Below are 19,361 nucleotides of genomic sequence, written 5' to 3'. Positions count from 1 at the left end.
CCAATCATCCAGCTGCCAGCCCGGCTAGAAAAAGCAGGCGAAAGAAGGTGGAGTAAGCTGGCTTGCTGAGTTTTCTGGCTTTCATCTTTCTCACACTCTGGATGCTTCCTGCCCTCAAACATCAGACTCCAGGTTCTTCAGCCTTTGGACTCTTGGACTTATGCCAGTGGTTTGCCAGGGGCCCTCGGGCCTTTGGCCACTGAAGGCTGCACTGTTGGCTTCCCCACTTTTGAGGCTTTTAGACTCAGACCTAGCCACTACTGGCTTCCTTGCTCCTCAGCTTGCAGACGGCCTATCATGGGACTTCACCTTATGATCGTGTGAGTCAATTCTCCTTAATAAAGTCCCTTTCACATATACATATATCCTACTAGTTCTGTCCCCCTGGAGAACGCTAATACAGCATGCTACAGGTACTGAGAAGGCCTGCAATAAAGATATTTATGAGATCTCATTTAACCCAGTGTTTCCCAAACTCATCTGACTATGGAATTTCCCCCCAACTTATCACTAACATTGCAAAAAAACCCAGTCTGGGAAAATCCTGAATCAGTTAATCCCACTAAGAAAAACATAACTTGTGCTGGAAAAGATAGTCAGCAGCCTTTGAATGCTCTCAAAGAACAGACCTCTCTCTGTCCCACTCATACCTTCCCAGTTTGCCAAGTCACCGCTACATCAGTTTGGTCATAAAAACTGAGCCTGCAGCTCCTAGTAGATTCACAAGAATCCATTCTCATTCTCCCTGCATGAAGTGCTATTTTTGTGAAAGGAGTCACTCATCTTAGAATGACAAGGATGGATTCACCTTGGAGAGTATAACAAATGTTTAAGGCATCAGTGCCCCCAACAGGCATTGGTTCCCATCATACAAACACCACCACCCCACTGGAAAATACCGCCACAAGCCCTGAGGAAAGAAGACAGCTTAAATTAACCACAAGTAAATTAAGGAGCTACCTGATAAGTTATTTACCTGGATTCTCCTCCTTCCTCGATGTGTTTACAGTGGACAGAGTTCAGGGAGCTGATTCTGGTGTAGTCTTGGGGAGTCAGGTACAGGTATTTAAATCCCTTAAAAAATATTTTAGTGAGGCTATGAATCCAGTTCCCTGCACTGAAAGCCACTGTTTTGTTTTTTTTTTTTAATGTGAACATTGTAGGGATGGATGTTAATAACATGTTAGTAACATGTCAATGACACATTAATACATCTCATGTAAACACCATATTAATAACATCCATAAACTAAAGTTCTGTTTTGAGCTAAGCTCTCCTCTAAGGACCATCTCATTTTTATTTCTTACTGCCAGCACCCCAACATGAAATTTTAATTTTAAAGATACACTGTTTATCCACTGTTTACATACTCTGTATATGTATATATGTTAACAAATATTTTATTGCCACCCCAAAAATTATTTTTCTGTCTTCTTGGGGGTAGTGGGCAATACCACCCCCAGAGAAAGCATGCTCTGAATGGAAAGGATGACTGTCCCCTGTCGTTTCACATCTCAGAAGGCGTGTGTTTCCCCATTCATCTTGCCTTTTACGGCAGCTGGTAGCTATACAACTCCCCGAAGATTTTTTTTTAATTGAGGTGGGGGGTCTCACTCAGTTGCCCAGTCTGGAGTGCAGTGGTATGATGATCACGGCTCGGTGCAGCCTTGAACTCCTGGGCTCCAAGTGATCCTCCCACCTCAACTTCCCAAGTAGCTGGGGCTGACTACGGGCATGCACTATCACGCTCACCTAGTTTTTTAATTAGTAGAGATGACGTCTGGCTATGCTGCCTAGGTTACCTAGGTTGGTCATGAATTCCTGGCTTCAAGCTATCCTCGCACCCAAGCCTCCTGGGTTGCTGGGATGACAGGTGTGAGCCATAATTCTAAGAACACTATGAGGCCAGGGAGTTGACACAGTCACCTCTGCATCCTCAGTGCGCACTGCATTTAGGAGCACACAGCATATATCAGCTCAGGGTTTATAGACTTCTTTCATTATTCCCGTAAGGAGCCTTTTTATATCTTTTTTTTCTAATCACCATTCCCATCCCCCCCACAGTGAAATGTTAATATCACTGATATACTGTACGCCTGTTTATACACCACATGTATACCTGTGCTTTATACATAAGTGAGATTTTTTTTCACCTCTTGCAGGTGCTAGCACTCCTATTGAAAATACAGTAGTAGCTGAGCAGAATCACCCTGCCCCGCCAGCTTCACGACGTACTTTGTGGGGGTCTTCTGGGTCCACCCAAGCCACGTGGAACATGTGTTTGATCTCCTCTGCCATGCCAATACGGGCGCCACTGTTGGCTGCCACATAGATTTTGGGAATGCCCTCTGCCCGGGCCATCTCAGATGCCCGCAGGTATAGAAGGTCCTCCCCAGGGCCAAAGGATCCGATGCGAAAGGTGATATCGTTGCCGATGACGATCATGTCCCGTCCTTCAGGGTACTCCTGGGTCTTAAACCTCATTTTGAAGGCCACCATGCCCACCTGGCAAGGGGATGAATGCACAAGGAAAATGAGTTTGTTTCTCTGGGGGAAAACTTTTTTTTTATTTTAGTTATTATTATTTTTGATACAGGGTCTTGCTCTGTTGCCCAGGCCAGAGTACAGTGGTGCAATCATAGCTCATTACAGCCTCAACCTTCTGGGCTTAAGCAATCACCCCTGCCTCAGTCTCTCGAGTAGCTGGGACTATAGGTGTGCACCACCACACCTAGCTAATTTTTAAATTTTATGTAGAGACAGGTTCTCACCATGTAGCCCAGGCTGGTCTTGAACTTCTGACCTCAAGTGATGCACCCACCTTGGCCTCCCAAAGTCCTGGGACTACAGGTGTGAGTTACTGCACCTGGTCCAAAAATATTTTTAAGGGGGCGATTCCAGCCAGGGGCTAGGCTCTGCTGTTACCTCATTTCCACCAGGAAGTCGGTTCATCTCCACCAGCTGCCCCTGAGAGTCCAACACTAATTCAGTGTATGTCAGGATGTCTTTGGGATACTTGTCTGGGGAGCCCCATAGTTTAAAGAGAGCCTGGGGAGAGAAGAGGAAAGAGAAAAAGCTTGAAGTCATCAGTAGGGAGGAACTATCTTTCCCAGATGGAGATGATGTGTCATGATTCCAGGGCGAATTTTGTAGTTCACTCTCTTTTCAAATCATGAAATATTTAAAGCACCCATCCAGTGGCTCTGTCAAGTCTTGATTTTTCCATAGTTGTTTAAGGTATTTGAAAGAAAGACGAGAGATGCGACTGAAGCCCCAGCTCATTCTTCCTCCCACCTCCAACCCACAGGTGACCATTCCCTTGAATTCAGTGCCTACCAGTCCTATGCATGCTTTTTTTCTATTTTCCTTCATCCTGTATGCATACATTGGAAACACACAGTATTATTTTGCACTGCCAACTTTAAATAAATGGTACCACACTGGACACATCCTTCTGCGAATTACTCTTTTTTTTTTTTTCCCCACTCTTGTTGCCCAGGCTGGAGTGCAGTGGCGCGATCTCGGCTCATCGCAACCTCCACCTCCCGGATTCAAGTGATTCTCCTGCCTCAACCTCCTGAGTAGCTGGGATTACAGGGATGCACCACTGCACCCAGCTAATTTTGTATTTTTAGTAGAGATGGGGTTTCTCCATGTTGGTTAGGCTGGTCTCGAACTCACAGCCTCAGGTGATCTACCCACCATGCCCTCCCAAAGTGCTGGGATTACAGGTGTGAGCTACCACACCCAGCTGCAAAATTACTTTTTCTATTTCTCTTTGTTTGAGAGATTTATCCATATTGATAAATTTAACTCTGGTCTGCTGTTCAGATTTCCATTTTCTCTCTTTCTCTCTCTCTCTGTATATATGGAGATATAGATATAGAGACAGACAGACAGCCGGGCGTGGTGGTTCACGCCTGTAATCCAAACACTTCGGGAGGCCGAGGCGAGATCACCTGAGGCCAGGAGTTTGAGACCAGCCTGGCCAACATAGTGAAACCCTGTCTCCACTATAAATTAAAAAATTAGCCAGGCACGGTGGTGCACGCCTGTAATCCCAGCTACTCCAGAGGCTGAGACAGGAGAATCGCTTTGAACCCTGGAGGTGGAGGTTGCAGTGAGCCGAGATCTCACCACTGTACTCCAGCCTGGGTGACAGAGTGAGACTCTGTCTCAAAAAAAAAAAAAAAAAAGATAGATGTGTACACACACACACACACACACACACACACACACACACACGTGCATACACCTAGGAGTGGAACTGTAGAATTTCTGGGACACAGGGAATGTGAAGCTTCAACTTCACTGATATTATTGCTCCCAATGTTTTTGAATCCCTTCACAAGTACAGTAAGAACGTATAAGGACTCTTCTGCTCCATATATTGTACAGCATTTGGTCTTGTAAAGATTTTTTGAGGGTCTTGTTGTGTCACCTAAGCTGGAGTGCAGTGGTGTAGTCATGGCTACACCTCTCTGCAGCCTCAAACTCCCAGGTTCAAGTGATCCTCCCATCTCAGCCTCAGTAGCTGGGACTACAGGCATGTGCCACCACACCTGACTATTTTTTAAATTTTTTGTAGAGACGGGGCTTTGCCATGTTGCCCAGGCTGGTCTCGAACTCCTGAGCTCAAGCAATCTGCCCACCTCAACCTCCCAAAGTGCTGGGATTACAGGTGTGAGCCACCACACTGGCATGTACAATTTTTTAATGTTTACTCAACTGCTGTGTGTGAAACCATATTGTGGAATTAACCTGTACTTCACTGATTATTACTGAGGTGAGTGCCTTTTAATATGTTTATTAACCATGTGGGTTTCTTTTTGGCAAGCTTTCTGCTTATAACCCCTACCCATATTTTGTATGGTTTTGCTTTCTTTCCTCATTGATTTATAAGCGTTCTATAGATGAGCTACTTCTAATCCCCTGCTGATCATAAGGCACCAAAATGTATTCTCCCAATCTGGGACTTGTCTTTCCTCTTTTGCAGGAACAACTTTTAAGTTTTAATGTAAATTTATGGGTCTTTTCCTGTATAGCTTATGTTTTTCACTGACTCCAGGTGGCTTTAATCCTCTCAAAGTTTATTTTTGTTATTGGATGTGGCAGAGATCGAAGTTTATTTTTTCCAATCAGATAAGCAATTTCCCGAAGATCATCCCCTCATTCACAATCCCACCTCCGCATTTTATCAACATTCTATTTATGAGTGGGTCTGAGTCTAGGCTCCCTGTTCTGTCTAGTTCTGTCACACTACCACACTGTCTTAATTACTGTTGTCTTAAAATAAAGTGATGACATCTGCTAAGATGACTCCTCCTGACTCTGTTCTTATTCAAAATTGTTTTTGCTATTTATGAGCTTTTACTTTTCCATATGAATTTTAGGATCAGCCTCCAAGTTTCACCAGAAAAACTCTGGAATTACATAGAATTTATTAATTTGATAAAAACACAACACTGAATCTTCCCATCATTCGTGAGCATGGTATATCTCTCCATTAATTTAGGCTTAATGTCACTCAATGAAGTTTTAAAATTTCCTCCATAAAGATCTTAATTTTTAATTTTTTCCTAGATAAATTTATAGTCTTGTAAATGGCATTTTTTTCTCCAATTACATTGTGCAATTACTGCTAGTCTATTGCAATTACAAGTGATCTATTGCAATCGCAATTATCGATTGCAATTGATAATAATGCAATTATTTTTTGTACACTGAAATCTTATGTCTAGCAATCTTGCTGTATTCTGTAACTGCTCCTATAGATTCTCTTGCATTTCTTATGGAGACATTTAGATCATCTGCAAAAAAAAAATCATCATTTTGCTTTTTTTCTTTCCTGTCTTTACACTTCATTTCTTTTTCTTGGTTATTGCGTTGTCCAGGAACTCCAGTAAAAAATGTATAACAGAAGCTGCGATAATGGACATTTCTGTCCTGTACTTGTCTTTAAAGAGAATACTTCTAACATTTCACCATTAGATTCTATTAATTTTGGGTTAATATCCTCTGTCAAGATAAATAAATTCCCTTCTATTCTTAGTTTGTTAAAAGATTTTATTATAAATAGATGCTGTCTTGTCAAATATTTTTTACATCTATTAAGATAGTTAAGTTTTTTCTTAATCTATTAATATGATAAATACATGAATAGACTTCCTAATGTCAAATCATATAAGAAGACACAGGATAAACTCTACTTTGTCTAAACTTGACCAAAAAAATCATTACTGGATTTCATATGTTCATATTTTATTATTTTTATGCCTGTGTTCATAACAAAATAACCAATTTCCCTTTTCCTGAAGTTCCTACCTGGGGTTAATCTTAAGGTAATAACCTGAAAAAATGAGTTAAGAAGCACTCACCTTTTAAAAACTCTCTAAACAATCTAAATACAGAGAGAACTATCTGTTTCCTAAAGGTTTGGTAAAATTGTTATAAAACTATCTGGGCCCAATTTTTAAAAACGACTGATTTCTTTAATGCTTATAAGTATTCAGATCAGATTTTAATTTATTCTATAGCCATTTTTTATGAGATCTATTTTCCTTGGAAAATTTCCACTACATCTAAGTTTTCAAATGTATCAGTCATCCATAGCATTCTGCTTCTTTATCTAAAAAAGAGACAATGGATTTGCTCCTGGTTTAGTCATGTTTCTTCTCTTATGGCTCTTGAGGTCAAAGGCTAAAGGATACAGACAATGACATTCTTAATCATAAGAGTTTCCACTTATTAAGCACCCACTGAATACACATACTTTTCCAACCACCTTATGTGGTAGGTACTGTTATTATCCTTATTTTACAGAAGAGAAAACTGAGGCCCAGAGAGGTGAAGGAACTTGGCTAGGGACAACAGGAAGCAAGGGGACAGATCCAGCATTCGAGCCGAGGCCTGAGTGACTCTAGAGAGCAGCTTTTCCTATTCTTCCGTATCCTCTATGCATGAGGCATGGGCACAGGTAGGAACAGATGCTTCCTGCCTACACTGGAAGGTCCCTGACCTCGGTTTCATGAACGTCATTCACAAAGCAATGGTGGGAAGTGAAGACACATTCACGTCACCAATGTCAGTGGTTCAGGCTCCTTTAAAGTCCCTATGGCATAAATATATAAAGGCATAAAAAATACTTAAAGAAAATGCACCCAAATGTTCTTTCACGCATTGATGGTGGGAAAATTACATATGAGTAAAATTTTATTTCCTTATTCTTACCTTTCCATAGTTTCCTATGTATACTTTAATCATCAGAAAACATAACAAAATATTATTTTTTTGTTTTTGAGACAGAGTCTCACTCTGTCATCAGGGCTGGAGTGCAGTGGCGCCATCTTGGCTCACTGCAGCCTCCACCTCCCAGGTTCAAGCGATTCTCTTGCCTGAGCCTCCCGAGTAGCTGTGACTACAGGTGCCCCCCACCATGCCTGGTTAATTTTTGTATTTTTAGTAGAGATGCGGTTTCACCATGTTGGCCGGGCTGGTCTTAAAATGCCTGACCTCAAATGATCCACCTGCCTCAGCCTCCCAAAGTACTGGGATTACAGGTGTGAGCCACTGTACCCAACCCAAAACATAATTTTTTAAGAGTAGACTAAAAATTACTCAAAGGCAGTGACCCCTCCTCTTTCCTAGAGCTACCTAGACTTCGAATGGTGCCTGGCAAGTAGTAGGTACTTACTAAATGACCATTAAAAAGACCAGAAGGAAACACATCAAAATGTTAAGCAATTTGTCATCAGAGTATGGGAATAGGAATTATTTTTTCTTTATTCCATGCTCCTTTACTTTCTGAAGTTTCTATATCCTATTACTCTTATCATTGGGATAAATTAGTCTTATTTGAAGAAAAATACTATGAAGTAGTTCCCAATATATTAATTTCTTTTTCTTCAGTGAAGACCTTGTTCTTTTTTTTTTTGAAGATGGAAGATGGGGTTTCACTTGGTCACCCAGGCTGAAGTGCAGTGGTGCCATCATGGCCCACTGCAGCCTCGACCTCCCAGGCTCAGGTGATCCTTCCTGCCTCAGCCTTCAGGTAGCTGGGACTACAGGCATGTGCCACCATGCCCGGCTAATTTTTGTATATTTTGTAGAGATGGGGTTCTTCAACTTCTGGGCTCAAGCAATCCTCCCTCCTTGGCCTCCTAAAGTGCATGAGCCTCCGCACCTGGCAAAACCTTGTTCCTTAGACTAGGTTTTTTTGGTTTTTTTTTCCTTTGAGACAGAGTCTCGCATTGTCACCCAGGCTGGAGTGCAGTGGTGCGATCTCGGCTCATTGCAAGCTCCGCCTCCCGGGTTCACACCATTCTCCTGCCTCAGCTTCCAGAGCAGCTGGGACTACAGGCGCCCACCACCACGCACGGCTAATTTTTCTTTTTTTTAAAGTAGAGACGAGGTTTCACCATGTTAGCCAGGATGGTCCCGATCTCCTGACCTCGTAATCCTCCCGCCTTGGCCTCCCAAAGTACTGAGATTACAGGCGTGAGCCACCGCACCCAGCCTAGACTAGGTCTTTAGAAGGAGAATTAAGGATGGGCTTTGGTTCTGGTGGAATCTGCTGGGAGGACCCGGGTGGTACTGCGTCTGAGCCGCCGGACTTGCCTGTCTGAATATTTCTGGGAAGTCATAGATGTAGGTAGTTCCCAGGGACTGGGCCTGGAATCGCTTGGCCTGGAGCAGATCCTTGGTGACGTAGGGAGTATTGATCAGCATCCCGTGCTGGGGCCCTTGCTTGTTGCCAAAGGAGTGAAACATGATCTGAATCAGAAAGGAAGGAAAACAGAGAGTGAGAGAAAATCACACTACTCCCCCAATTTATTTCTGCCCAGTCCTCAATGAAAATGCAGATGGGGGAAGCAAAGCAGGTCGCATGGCATAACAAAGTGAGTGCCTGCGCTAGGTAAAACTCTCTTCTTCACCACTGTGAAGAACCAGAACAAGAAGGGACAACAGGGGCTGCGGATACACAGTTCCAAAAATACAGCGATCAGGGCATCACATATTCCCAACAAACAGGCGTTCATGGAAACACTGGTGATATCCGAATGTGGTCCATGTTGGTGTGAACAGTCCTGTGCCAATGTCAATTTCCTCTTTTGATCACGTACAATGGTGAAGTTCAACATTAACATTGGGGGAAACTGGGTGAAAATCCTCTGCACTATTTTTTTTCCCTCTGTACTAATTTTGCAACTGCTTGCGAGTCTTCAGTCTTCAATTATTCCAAAATAAAAAGTGCATAGCCAGGCACAGTGGCATGTGCCTATAGTCCCAGCTACTTGGGAGGCTGAGGCCAGAAGATTGCTTGAACTCAGGAGTTCAAGCCCAGTCTTGGCAATATCTCTTTAAAAAATGGCATGTATATATACATATATATTTATGTACACACATATGAATTTAACTGGCAGTCAAAAGAATATTTAATTCACTTTACAAAAGTCCGAGAACATGGTTGGGAAAAGTATTTCCCTAAGTGAACCAATCTAAGGACTGCATTATAGTCAACCATAGCAGTGTACAACTTATCCCAAATACGGCCACATGGCCAGGCGCGGTGACTCATGCCTATAATCCCAGCACTTTGGGAGGTCAAGGTAGGCAGATCACTTGAAGTCAGGAGTTAGAGACCAGCCTGGCCAATATGGTGACACCTCATCTCTATCAAAAATCCAAATATGGCCACAGAATGGATTAAACTTGGAGATTCACTCTCCTTCTTAGGTGAATGAAAAACCAAGATTCAAAGGCTAACATATTTAACATAACACTCAGAGGGGGCTAGCCCAACCCAGAATGACAAGGCAGAGAAAGGCAAGACCGCCTCCAAACGCCTTCTTAATCTACAAATGGATGGCCCAAGCAGCCTGCTTCTGCTTTGACTTAGACCCGCATGGCACGAGCCAGCCTTACATTTCCGGATCTGGAGTCAGTCACTTCTTTGTAGAGGCTGATGTCCAGGTAGTAGCCCGACTCATTGGTGATGAACAGGCGGATGGGAACAGCGCTGCCGGTGGTGGTCTGGCGTATGTTGATCTTGACTTCAGCCTGCAGCACGCGGAGTTTCCACAACCGGCTGCCGTAGCGCATAACCATGGAGCGCACGGACTCCTCGATCTGCCCGAAAACACAGCAATTCCAGTTTCAGGGCCCAGACATCCCAAGGACATTTGCAATAGCACTGATACTAATAAGAGGATGAGATATACTGACTGCAAAAACGCCTGGGACATAGTATGTATCCAACAAAAAGTTTAATAACAAGCAACGGCTTTTGCTAAGCGTTTAAAACTCTTTACCTCACTGCGCCCTTGTAAGTACTCAAGAGAGGCGAGCTTTTTTATCCTTCATTGACAGATAAGGAAACTGAGGCTGATAAGTGACTAAGCTAGTACTGCTACGTTATATTATCTTTACACGTCTTTGACTCAAGCCATTGAACTGCTTCCTTCTGGAACTACGTGAACTAGTGAGGCCAGAGCAGCCGCATGGGTTCCCTGAATCCCCCAGACACCAAACGGATGTATCAGAACTTCTCTTTTTAATAATATTATTGTATTAATTATTTTAATAATATTAAATAATAAAATAAAATATATCATGTAATTTATATATGTTGATATTTTATTATCAATATTAATTTTATTAATAATTTTATTATTTTATTTTTTAATTTTTAAAATTTTTAGTAGAGATGGGGTCTCTCTATGTTGCCCAGGCTTCTCTTAAATTCCTGGGCTCAAGCAATCTACCCACCTCAGCCTCCCAAAGTACTGGGATTACAGGCGGGACTTGTTTCATTCCAGAATCACCACCATAAAAGTCTGTCTGCTCGCGAAGAGCCACCTGACAGGGAACACTCAGCCACAGACCTCACGGTCTCACGCCTCTCCCCACCCACATGCAGTCCCCAGTGCAGCCTGGAACTAGGGAAAAGACAAACGTTTGTTTTGCAAGACATTTTGAGCATCCTTGTCGTCCTTAAAGTAAAGCACTCACGTGCAGGGCATGGCCAAAACATAGCTCTAGAATTGAATGGCAGAAGGTTTGTTCTCCTCCTGCAGCAACCGAGGCTCAAAAAAGCATGGATTCATCCTGGAATCCAGGTCTCGAGTGGCAGGACACAATACCCTGAATCAGCATGGCTCAGAGGGTAAACCCAGAGCCCGGTGAGAGCCCCCCCGCAAAGGCGAGACCTTCAAGGGGTCCATGATGACAGTGGGCACGAAGTTGAGGAAGATGTGGTTGCAGTCGGTGCGCACGCTGGTGTTGTTGAACGCCACCTCCAGCTCGTCCATGGCCTCCAGGAGCAGCCGCTCACCCTCGTTCTGCAGGTACTCGAAGGAGGCTTCCTGCCAAAGGGCGGGAGGGGCAGCAGCTCAGGCCAGGGGTGCAGGTCCACTCCCAACTGGCAGGAAACTCAGCCCCAAAGAGGCAGAGGCAGGAGGAAAACATTCCCCTCCTCCAAAAAGTGTGCCAGGCAAGAACAGCAGAGCCCTGCCTCTTAGAGGCGAAGGGACTGCAAAGCTGTTGAGTGTATTGACATGTGTCCTATTTTCTGCATTCTGACACTTTGACACCTGGGGCCTTGCTGACCCTGGATCACCACCTGCCCTAATTACCCAGGGCCAGATGCCTGAGAACTAGAGACAGCTTCTACACCCCAGGGTCTGCTGAGATGATTCACAGCCAGTCCTAAACCTGTTTACTCAGCCTCACCCTTTTCTTCTCCAGGAAACCAAGATCAAGGCTCTCACCCATGTCTTCCGTGTCTTCCCTTCCGTCCCTCTGCTGTCTGACCAACCCCAGAGCCTCCCCATGTGGCCTCGTGGCAGGGACAGCCCCTTCTTCTTGGGAACTGTGAGTAAGAAACTGTCTTTTTGATGGCAGTTTTCTCCTGAGCTGTTGGCCTCACCATACCTCAACAATAATAAAACCTATCAAAATAGCTTGACCAGGTGCAATGGCTCACATCTATAATCCCAGCACTTTGGGAGGCCGAGACGGGTGGATCAGTTGAGGTCAGGAGCTCAAGCCAGCCTGGTCAACATGGTGAAACCCCGTCTCTACTAAAAATACAAAAATTAGCTGGGCATGGTGGTAGGCACCTGTAAACCCAGCTACTCGGGAGGCTGACACAGGAGAATCGCTTGAACCTGGGAGGCAGAGGTTGTAATGAGCTGAGATCACGCCACTGCATCCAGCCTGGGTGACAAGAGCAAAACTCTGTCTCAAAAAAATAAATAAATAAATAAATAAAACATCTAGTTGACTGAGGTAGCAAAAAACTGCAGGTAGCTTAATATCCATCAACAGGGCTGGGCGCAGTGGCTCACGCCTGTAATCCCAGCACTTTGGGAGGCTGAGGTGGGCGGATCACCTGAGGTCAGGAGTTTCAGACCAGCCTGACCAACATGGAGAAACCCTGTCTCTTCTAAAAATACAAAATTAGCTGGGCACTGTGGCACGCACCTGTAGTCCCAGCTACTTGGAAGGCTGAGGCAGGAGAATTGCTTAAACCTGGGGGCGCGGAGGTTGCAGTGAGCCGAGATCGCGCCATTGCACTCCAGCCTGGGCAACGAGAGCAAAACTCCGTCTCAAAATATATATGTGTGTGTGTGTGTGTGTGTGTGTGTATGTGTGTGTGTGTGTATATATATATATACACATCAACAGGGGATTAGTAAAAGAAAAACAAAAAAAACAACAATTACACACGGTACATTCGTGCAAGGAAATAACATGGGGTGGACCATTCTTTATTAACAAGAAAGAGGTCCACAAGTAACTGACCAATTAAAGAATAACATATTCAAATGATCTGTCCACTCTGAGCTCTGATCTGCAACTTATGCCTACAACTCTAGGTTTTAGGGATGGGATTATGTCTAGAAACAGTCAACAATTGAGCTGGCCCCTCAGTGACAGGATTTTGGGTCCATGCACTAGAGGTTCTTAAAAACAGTTTTCAGTCTTATTTAAAATTTTCACAATATAATCATGGATTACTTTTCTTTCTTTCTTTCTTTCTTTTTTTTTTTTTTTGTGAGAGGATCTCGCTGTATCCCCCAGGCTGAAGTACAGTGGCTCCATCTCAGCTCACTGCCACCTCCACCTCCCGGGTTCAAGCAATTCTCATGCCTCAGCCTCCCGAGTAGCTGGAATTACAGGTGTATGCCACCATGCCCAGGTAATTTTTGTATTTTTAGTAGACACGGGGTTTCACCATGTTGGCCAGGCTGGTTTTGAACTCCTGACCTCAGGTGATCCACCCACCTCAGCCTCCCAAAGTACTGCAATTACAGGCATGGGCCACTGTGCCCAGCCATGAATTAGTTTTCTAAATGCAAGAAACAATGGAAAATGATCACTCAGTTGGCAAATATAAGAAATTCCCTGCACAAACCAGTATTTTTCTATCCTGAAATTTTCTTCTCATGCACAGAGATCCACATAATACAAGAAACAGATCCAAGTGCCACCAGCCTGGACGTGATCACGGGCCACTTTGCTGTCCGCCTCCTGCCCTGGACTGGAACATCACAAGGGCAGGACCCTGGGTGTCTGGTGTACTCTGCATCCCCAGTGTGCAGCCCAGGCCCCAGCACAGAGCAGGAGTGTAAGGAAGGGAGGGCCAGGTTCTGAGAGAGGAAGAAATGGTCTGCGACGTCTTACCTTTGTAATCAGGTCTGAGTGCCTGATGATGGCGCGGATGAAGAACCTATGGTCCGTCACTTCCGCCCCTTCCTTCACCTTGGCGGCACCCAGGTAAAGGTGCATCTTGTGGTTGGCACAGGGCACAGCGGTCAGATCGAAGTTACGCATCCGGCTGAGCTCCAGTTGGAAGGCCAGGGCAGGCTCCAAGTGACGGTAAATGCGATCCTCTGCAAACTGTAGGCGGACCAGAGAGAGAAGACAGACACACATACACAGTTTGACATTGGAGCTGCGTGTCTGCTTGGTCCACGCCCTACTCTGCAGACCCCTGGTGTCCATGGGTTTGGCACTCAGGAATGCAGCATTCATGATGTCCCTTAATTGTAAGCTGCGCCCAGGGCTCCAGATATTTGGGGTTTTGCTAAGATCTGAGGAGAACTACAGGCACTGCAAGCCTGGTGTGCTGGGTGCAGCGCTGGCTCCTGAGGGAGCCTAGCTAGTCCGTATCACCTGCCAGCGTGACCAGGCTGTTCTCCATCTGTCACAGCCTGTGGCAATTCTTGTGAAGCCACTAACCCCTGGTTTCTTGGTGGAAATTGGTTTCCAAAAAGAAAACAACTGACAGTACTGGAAACTAAACTGAAAAAAAAAAAATGAAGACTTTAAGAAAAGGATGGGTCTTAGCTAGAAAAATAAAGCTTTGGATAAATTAAAATGCAAAATGCTGAATTTGGTGGGGTCTTGAATCAGTGCTGGGAATAAACCTACCTGTTCTGCAACAGGGATTGGTGAACATTTTCTTAAATGGCCAGAGAGTAAATGTTTTAAGCTGATGGATCATACGGGCTCTGTCACAACTACTCAATTCTGCTACTGTTAGAGTGAAAGCCAGAGCAGACAATGTGGAATCAAATGGGTGTGGCCATGTTCCAATAAAACTTTGTTTGTAAAAACAGGCAGCTGGTCTGCAAGAGAGTTTGCCAACCACTGTTCCAGAAGAGCATAAGAAAAAGAGTTTGGAAAAAAATGTCTTACTGAGTACATCAGCAAGTACTGAAATTATTCAAGCAAGACAGAAACCTGTAGTGAGGCTAAAAGGGCAAGATTCTCAGGTCTGAGGGCCATGCAGGGAACAGAGGGCTCTCAGTGGAAATACAATCCCAGAGGAAGACTGCAGTCTACACAAAAGTTGCTACATTCTTGAATATGGGGATGCCTGAAGGACTGCAGACTTTATTCTTCATGAATATCAAAGATGCCAGGGAGCTGGGAGGCACAGTGGCATGTGCCTATAGTCCCAGCTACTTGGGAGGCTGAAGCAAGAGGATCACTTGAGCCTGTAAGTTTGAGTCCAGCCTGGGCAACATAGTGAGACCCTATCTCTTTTTTTTTCTTTTCTTTTTTTTTTTGAGACAGAGTCTCACTCTGTCACCCAGGCTGGAGTGCAATGGCATCATCTTGGCTCACTGAAACCTCAACTTCCCAGGTTCAAGCAATCCTCCCACCTCAGCCTCCCAAGTAGCTGGGACCACAGGCTTGCACCACAATGCCAGGCTGATTTTTTTTTTTTTTTTTTTGAGAGGGAGTCTCGCTCTGTCGCCCAGACTGGAGTGCAGTGGCTGGATCTCAGCTCACTGCAAGCTCCGCCTCCCGGGTTTATGCCATTCTCCTGCCTCAGCCTCCCGAGTAGCTGGGACTACAGGCGCCCGCCACTTCACCCGGCTAGTTTTTTTTTTTGTATTTTTTAGTAGAGACGGGGTTTCACTGTGTTAGCCAGGATGGTCTCGATCTCCTGACCTCGTGATCCGCCCATCTCGGCCTCCCAAAGTGCTGGGATTACAGGCTTGAGCCACCGCGCCCGGCCTGATTTTTTAATGTTTTTGTAGAGACAGGGTCTCACTATGTAACCCAGGCTGGTCTAGAACTCCTGAGCTCAAGCAAACCTCCTGCCTCAGCCTCCCAAAGTGCTAGGATTATGGGCATAATCCACCACGCCCGGGCCCCATCCCATTGCTTAAAAAATTAAAAAAGATGCCAGAGAAGAGAAAACATCATTACTTTTGGCCATACCTCATCTCTTGCTCTGAATGTGAAAAACTTGGGAAATTCTTTCTGCAAAAAGAAATCCACACACAAGACAATTAAATCAAGCAAGATGCATTGAAATATTTACATACTTATTTAGTGATTGTAAATGATTACATTCACTTCTAGAATGAATCATTTGGAAATCCTTCTGTTTTCTAATGATTGATCTCTTTCACCCAAATCTACAAAATAAATATCAAATAAATGGCACACACCAAGGCTTGGAGAATGGAAAAGACTCACAGGGATGAACTGTGAACTAACCTCTTGGGCAATCAGGAATGTGATTCGTCGGAGTCCGTAATCCACAAGGATATTTTTCTGCATTAAAAACCAAAGACACAACGGAATATTATTTGGCCATAAAAAGAACTGAAGTATTGCTGCATGTTACCACACAGATGAACTGGTAAACATTATGCTAAGTGGAAGATGTCAATCATAAGAGACCTCCTGTGGTCTGATTCCATTTATATGAAACGTCCAGAAGAGGCAAATCTACAGAGACAGAAAGTAGATGAGTGGTTGCCTGGGGCTGTGGTGGGGAGAGGGTTTTGGGTCGGGGACAGAGGGGAGTGACTGCTAACAGGTACAGGGTTTTTCTATGGAGTGATAAGAATGTCCTAAAATTGATTCTGGTGATGGTTGTGCAACCTGGTGAATATACTAAAAATATACTAAATTGTACACTTTTTTCTTATTTCTTCTTAAAAAAAAAAAACAAAAACGGGACACATGTGCAGAACGTGCAGGCTTGTTACACAGGTATCTATGTGCCATGGTGGTTTGCCACACCTACTGACCTGTCCTCTAAGTTCCCTCCCCTCGCCCCCCACCCCATGACAGGCTCCGGTGTGTGATGTTCCCCTCCCTGTGCCCATGTGTTCTCAGTGTTCAGCTCCCACTTATAGGTGAGAACATTTAGTATTTGGTTTTCTGTTCCTGTGCTAGTTTGCTGAGGATGATGGCTTCCAGCTTCATCCATGTCCCTGCAAAGGACATGATCTCATTCCTTTTTATGGCTGAACATTGCACACTTTAAATGGGTGAATTGTGTAGTATGTCAATGATGTCTCAATAAAGCTGTTATTTAAAAGATAATTTAAAAATATCACATTGTATATTGTAAATATATATAATTTTTTTTGAGACAGGGTCTTGCTCTGTCCCCCAGGCTGGAATACCACAGGCTTACAGAGCAACCTGCTGTTATTGGCACACTTGGTCATCGATCTAAGTAGCCATTTTAAAACTGCCATTTTCTGGATTATTCCAACAAAAACATTCCCAGAAAATCTCCCAACTATTTATTGGGTGTGCCCTCTGTACCTGGGACTGGCTAAGTCGTGAATATACCTTGTCATCGAATCACTGCAACACCATGAGTGAGAGAAATGCTCCCCCCACGTTCAGCCACATCTGCCCAAGGTCGCCAGCTATGAGGCGAGCAGAGCTAGAGTGGGAAGCCAGGTCTGTGGCTCTGAAGTGCTCAGCAGGTCTGCCTCCCCAGGGGCCGCCTCAACGAGCCTAGCCCCTCCTCCTTCTCCAAGAACCCCCACCAAAACCAGAGCCTTGCCCAGAGTACCTTGGACTGTACGAACGTCCGTAAAATCGGCACCAGTGCCTCATCCTCCAGGTGGTCTGCACACTGGATGGACACATTCAGAATGTGGATGGGGTCTTCTCTGAGGCTCTGAGAGGGAGAAGCAAGGGGTAGGGCTGGAAAGCCTGGGGGCCACGGCCCACCCGCTCCCTAGGTTGCTCCCCAGGCTTAGACGCTTACCTTGCAGTCATCCTCGGAGTACAGGGAGGTGCGGGCCTCGCTGAAGAGGGGGGTGTCTTTGGGCACGTTGGCGAAGCAAGAGATGACTTCATCAAAATTTCTGGGGGTGCGGGTAGAGAGGGAGGGCTGAGGGGCTGCTGACCCATGGGGATGAGGTCAAGCTTCCAAGCCAGGCAGCAGGGAGCGCCAGCCCCTCCCAGTTTCCCAGCCAACACCCTTTGATCTTATCCAACTCTCCAGAGCTCAGGAGGTTCCCGTCTACTTTGTCCAAAGCACCCGTGAGGGGGTCCTTCCCAAAACGGAAGAATGAAACTAAGTGATCTGTGATCAGGAATACAGGGAAGGATTCCAACGCTTTCGGGCATCAGCTGGGCTTGGATTAACTCTTGGCTCCCATTTTTACTGGCTGGGAGATCCTAGAAACCTCATCTCACCCCTGAGTCAAAGAAAGATAATAAGAGTAATCCCAATGACTCATGAGGCTGTTGTGAAAATTCCACAAGATACTCCAAGCACAAAGCAAAACACATGGTGAAGGGCTGAAAACAGACCAGTACAGTAACTATCGAGAGCTAACATTTAGTCACTATTCTATCTGCATACCAATTCTACTTTAAATATGTTATTTCACACATATTCTCTCATTTAATCCTCATGGCATCCCTGTGAAGTGGGTCCTTTATCATTCCCATTTTACAGATGAGAAAGCGAAGGTATAGAGAGGTTAAATATTTTGCTCAGTCTCTCAGTTAGAAGGCACAGAGCCAGAATTCAAACCAGCAAGCTGACATGCAGGCTCACACTCTTGGCTACGATGCTATTATTATTCTGTTGTTATTGACGCGCTGTGCCATGTGTCTGGGTCTCTCCCACCCCATCTGTCCAGTGAATGGTTGGGGGGATTCAAGGGAAGCCTGCCCAGCCCCCATGCTCAGCGTGTTTGGGAGACGGGGCCACACTGGGTACCTGGTGAAGTCCTCGAATCTCCTGAAGGCTACCATGGCCCCCATGCGCTGGCACAGTGGGGAGAAGCCGCTGTCCATGAAGAGCTCTGTGCTGTGCCTCAGCAGGTCAGGGTTGGTGATGCTGATGGGCACGGTCATCCTGTAGGGTGATGGCAAGTGGGGGATGAGGCAGCTGCTTGCAGACCCAACGCTACGAGCTGTTCCTGCTCCTGAAGCTTCAGTGAGCTGGACCAGATTTAGAGCTCTTCCAAAGCGGGGCTTAAAATGGGCAGGGGATAAGACAATGGCTGGGGCTGGGGCCTGAGGAAGGTCTCATCTGATCCCTCAGGACCTAGTGAAGAGTAAGAGCTCAACAAATGTAGGAATCAATGATGCATGCATGAGAGTCCAGTCCCAACACAGTCCCAAGGGGAGCCCGAAGTGCTGAACTTGACCACAGAGAAGAAATACTCCCAGCATCAATTTCTCCTGGAGAAATCCACCAGCCCCAGGCAGCCGGTGAGGGAGTCAGGTTGTTCCTGACAGACACTCCAGTCCTCTGCTCCCTCTAATCCCTCCCCTCCATCAAACTTGTCCTTGAGACAAAGTCAGCAGCCTTCTGGAGTTTAGACGATGATGCTCCCAGAACTGGCTGCTCACCAGCAGCAAACCTCAATGGGCCACCTGAGGTTGTCAGAATTGGGCCTTGGAATCAGCTACCGGAGAGGTAATCATATGGTGTGCAGGAAGTCAACACAGCAGGCCCCACACTGCTCTTCTGAGAAAGGAGACCTGCTTGCCCTTGGCTGGCATCTGGGAACTTGGACTTGGGGAAGGTTCCTATCATTCCCTGAAGGTGACAAGGGTGGCTCACTGCG

General features: G+C 45.3%; 1 protein-coding gene across 10 annotated transcripts in view; it reads right to left on the bottom strand.

Moving 5' to 3' along the window:
• The window catches only part of ACACB (acetyl-CoA carboxylase beta), a 166,411-nt gene that overhangs the window by 20,707 nt on the left and 126,343 nt on the right, over positions 1–19,361 (bottom strand). For 8 of the 10 annotated variants that reach the window (XM_065524772.1, XM_074007734.1, XM_045365880.2 and 5 more), the window contains 12 exons: positions 18,506–18,643; positions 17,540–17,639; positions 17,342–17,449; positions 16,021–16,077; positions 15,739–15,780; positions 13,687–13,902; positions 11,208–11,363; positions 9,925–10,128; positions 8,617–8,772; positions 2,926–3,048; positions 2,236–2,505; positions 977–1,074 (listed from right to left, as the gene is read on the bottom strand). In XM_065524772.1, coding sequence (XP_065380844.1) covers positions 977–1,074; positions 2,236–2,505; positions 2,926–3,048; positions 8,617–8,772; positions 9,925–10,128; positions 11,208–11,363; positions 13,687–13,902; positions 15,739–15,780; positions 16,021–16,077; positions 17,342–17,449; positions 17,540–17,639; positions 18,506–18,643 — 1,668 coding nt within the window. Of the gene's footprint in view, positions 1–976; positions 1,075–2,235; positions 2,506–2,925; positions 3,049–8,616; positions 8,773–9,924; positions 10,129–11,207; positions 11,364–13,686; positions 13,903–15,738; positions 15,781–16,020; positions 16,078–17,341; positions 17,450–17,539; positions 17,640–18,505; positions 18,644–19,361 lie in introns of those variants that run through there. The other 2 variants (XR_012420593.1, XR_012420594.1) reach the window with 2 other exon arrangements.

Source organism: Macaca fascicularis, chromosome 11, assembly GCF_037993035.2.
Source record: "Macaca fascicularis isolate 582-1 chromosome 11, T2T-MFA8v1.1".
In the NCBI taxonomy this organism is placed as follows: domain Eukaryota; kingdom Metazoa; phylum Chordata; class Mammalia; order Primates; family Cercopithecidae; genus Macaca; species Macaca fascicularis.
Note: the sequence above shows the minus strand (reverse complement) of the source record. Positions and strands in the feature narration are given on the sequence as shown.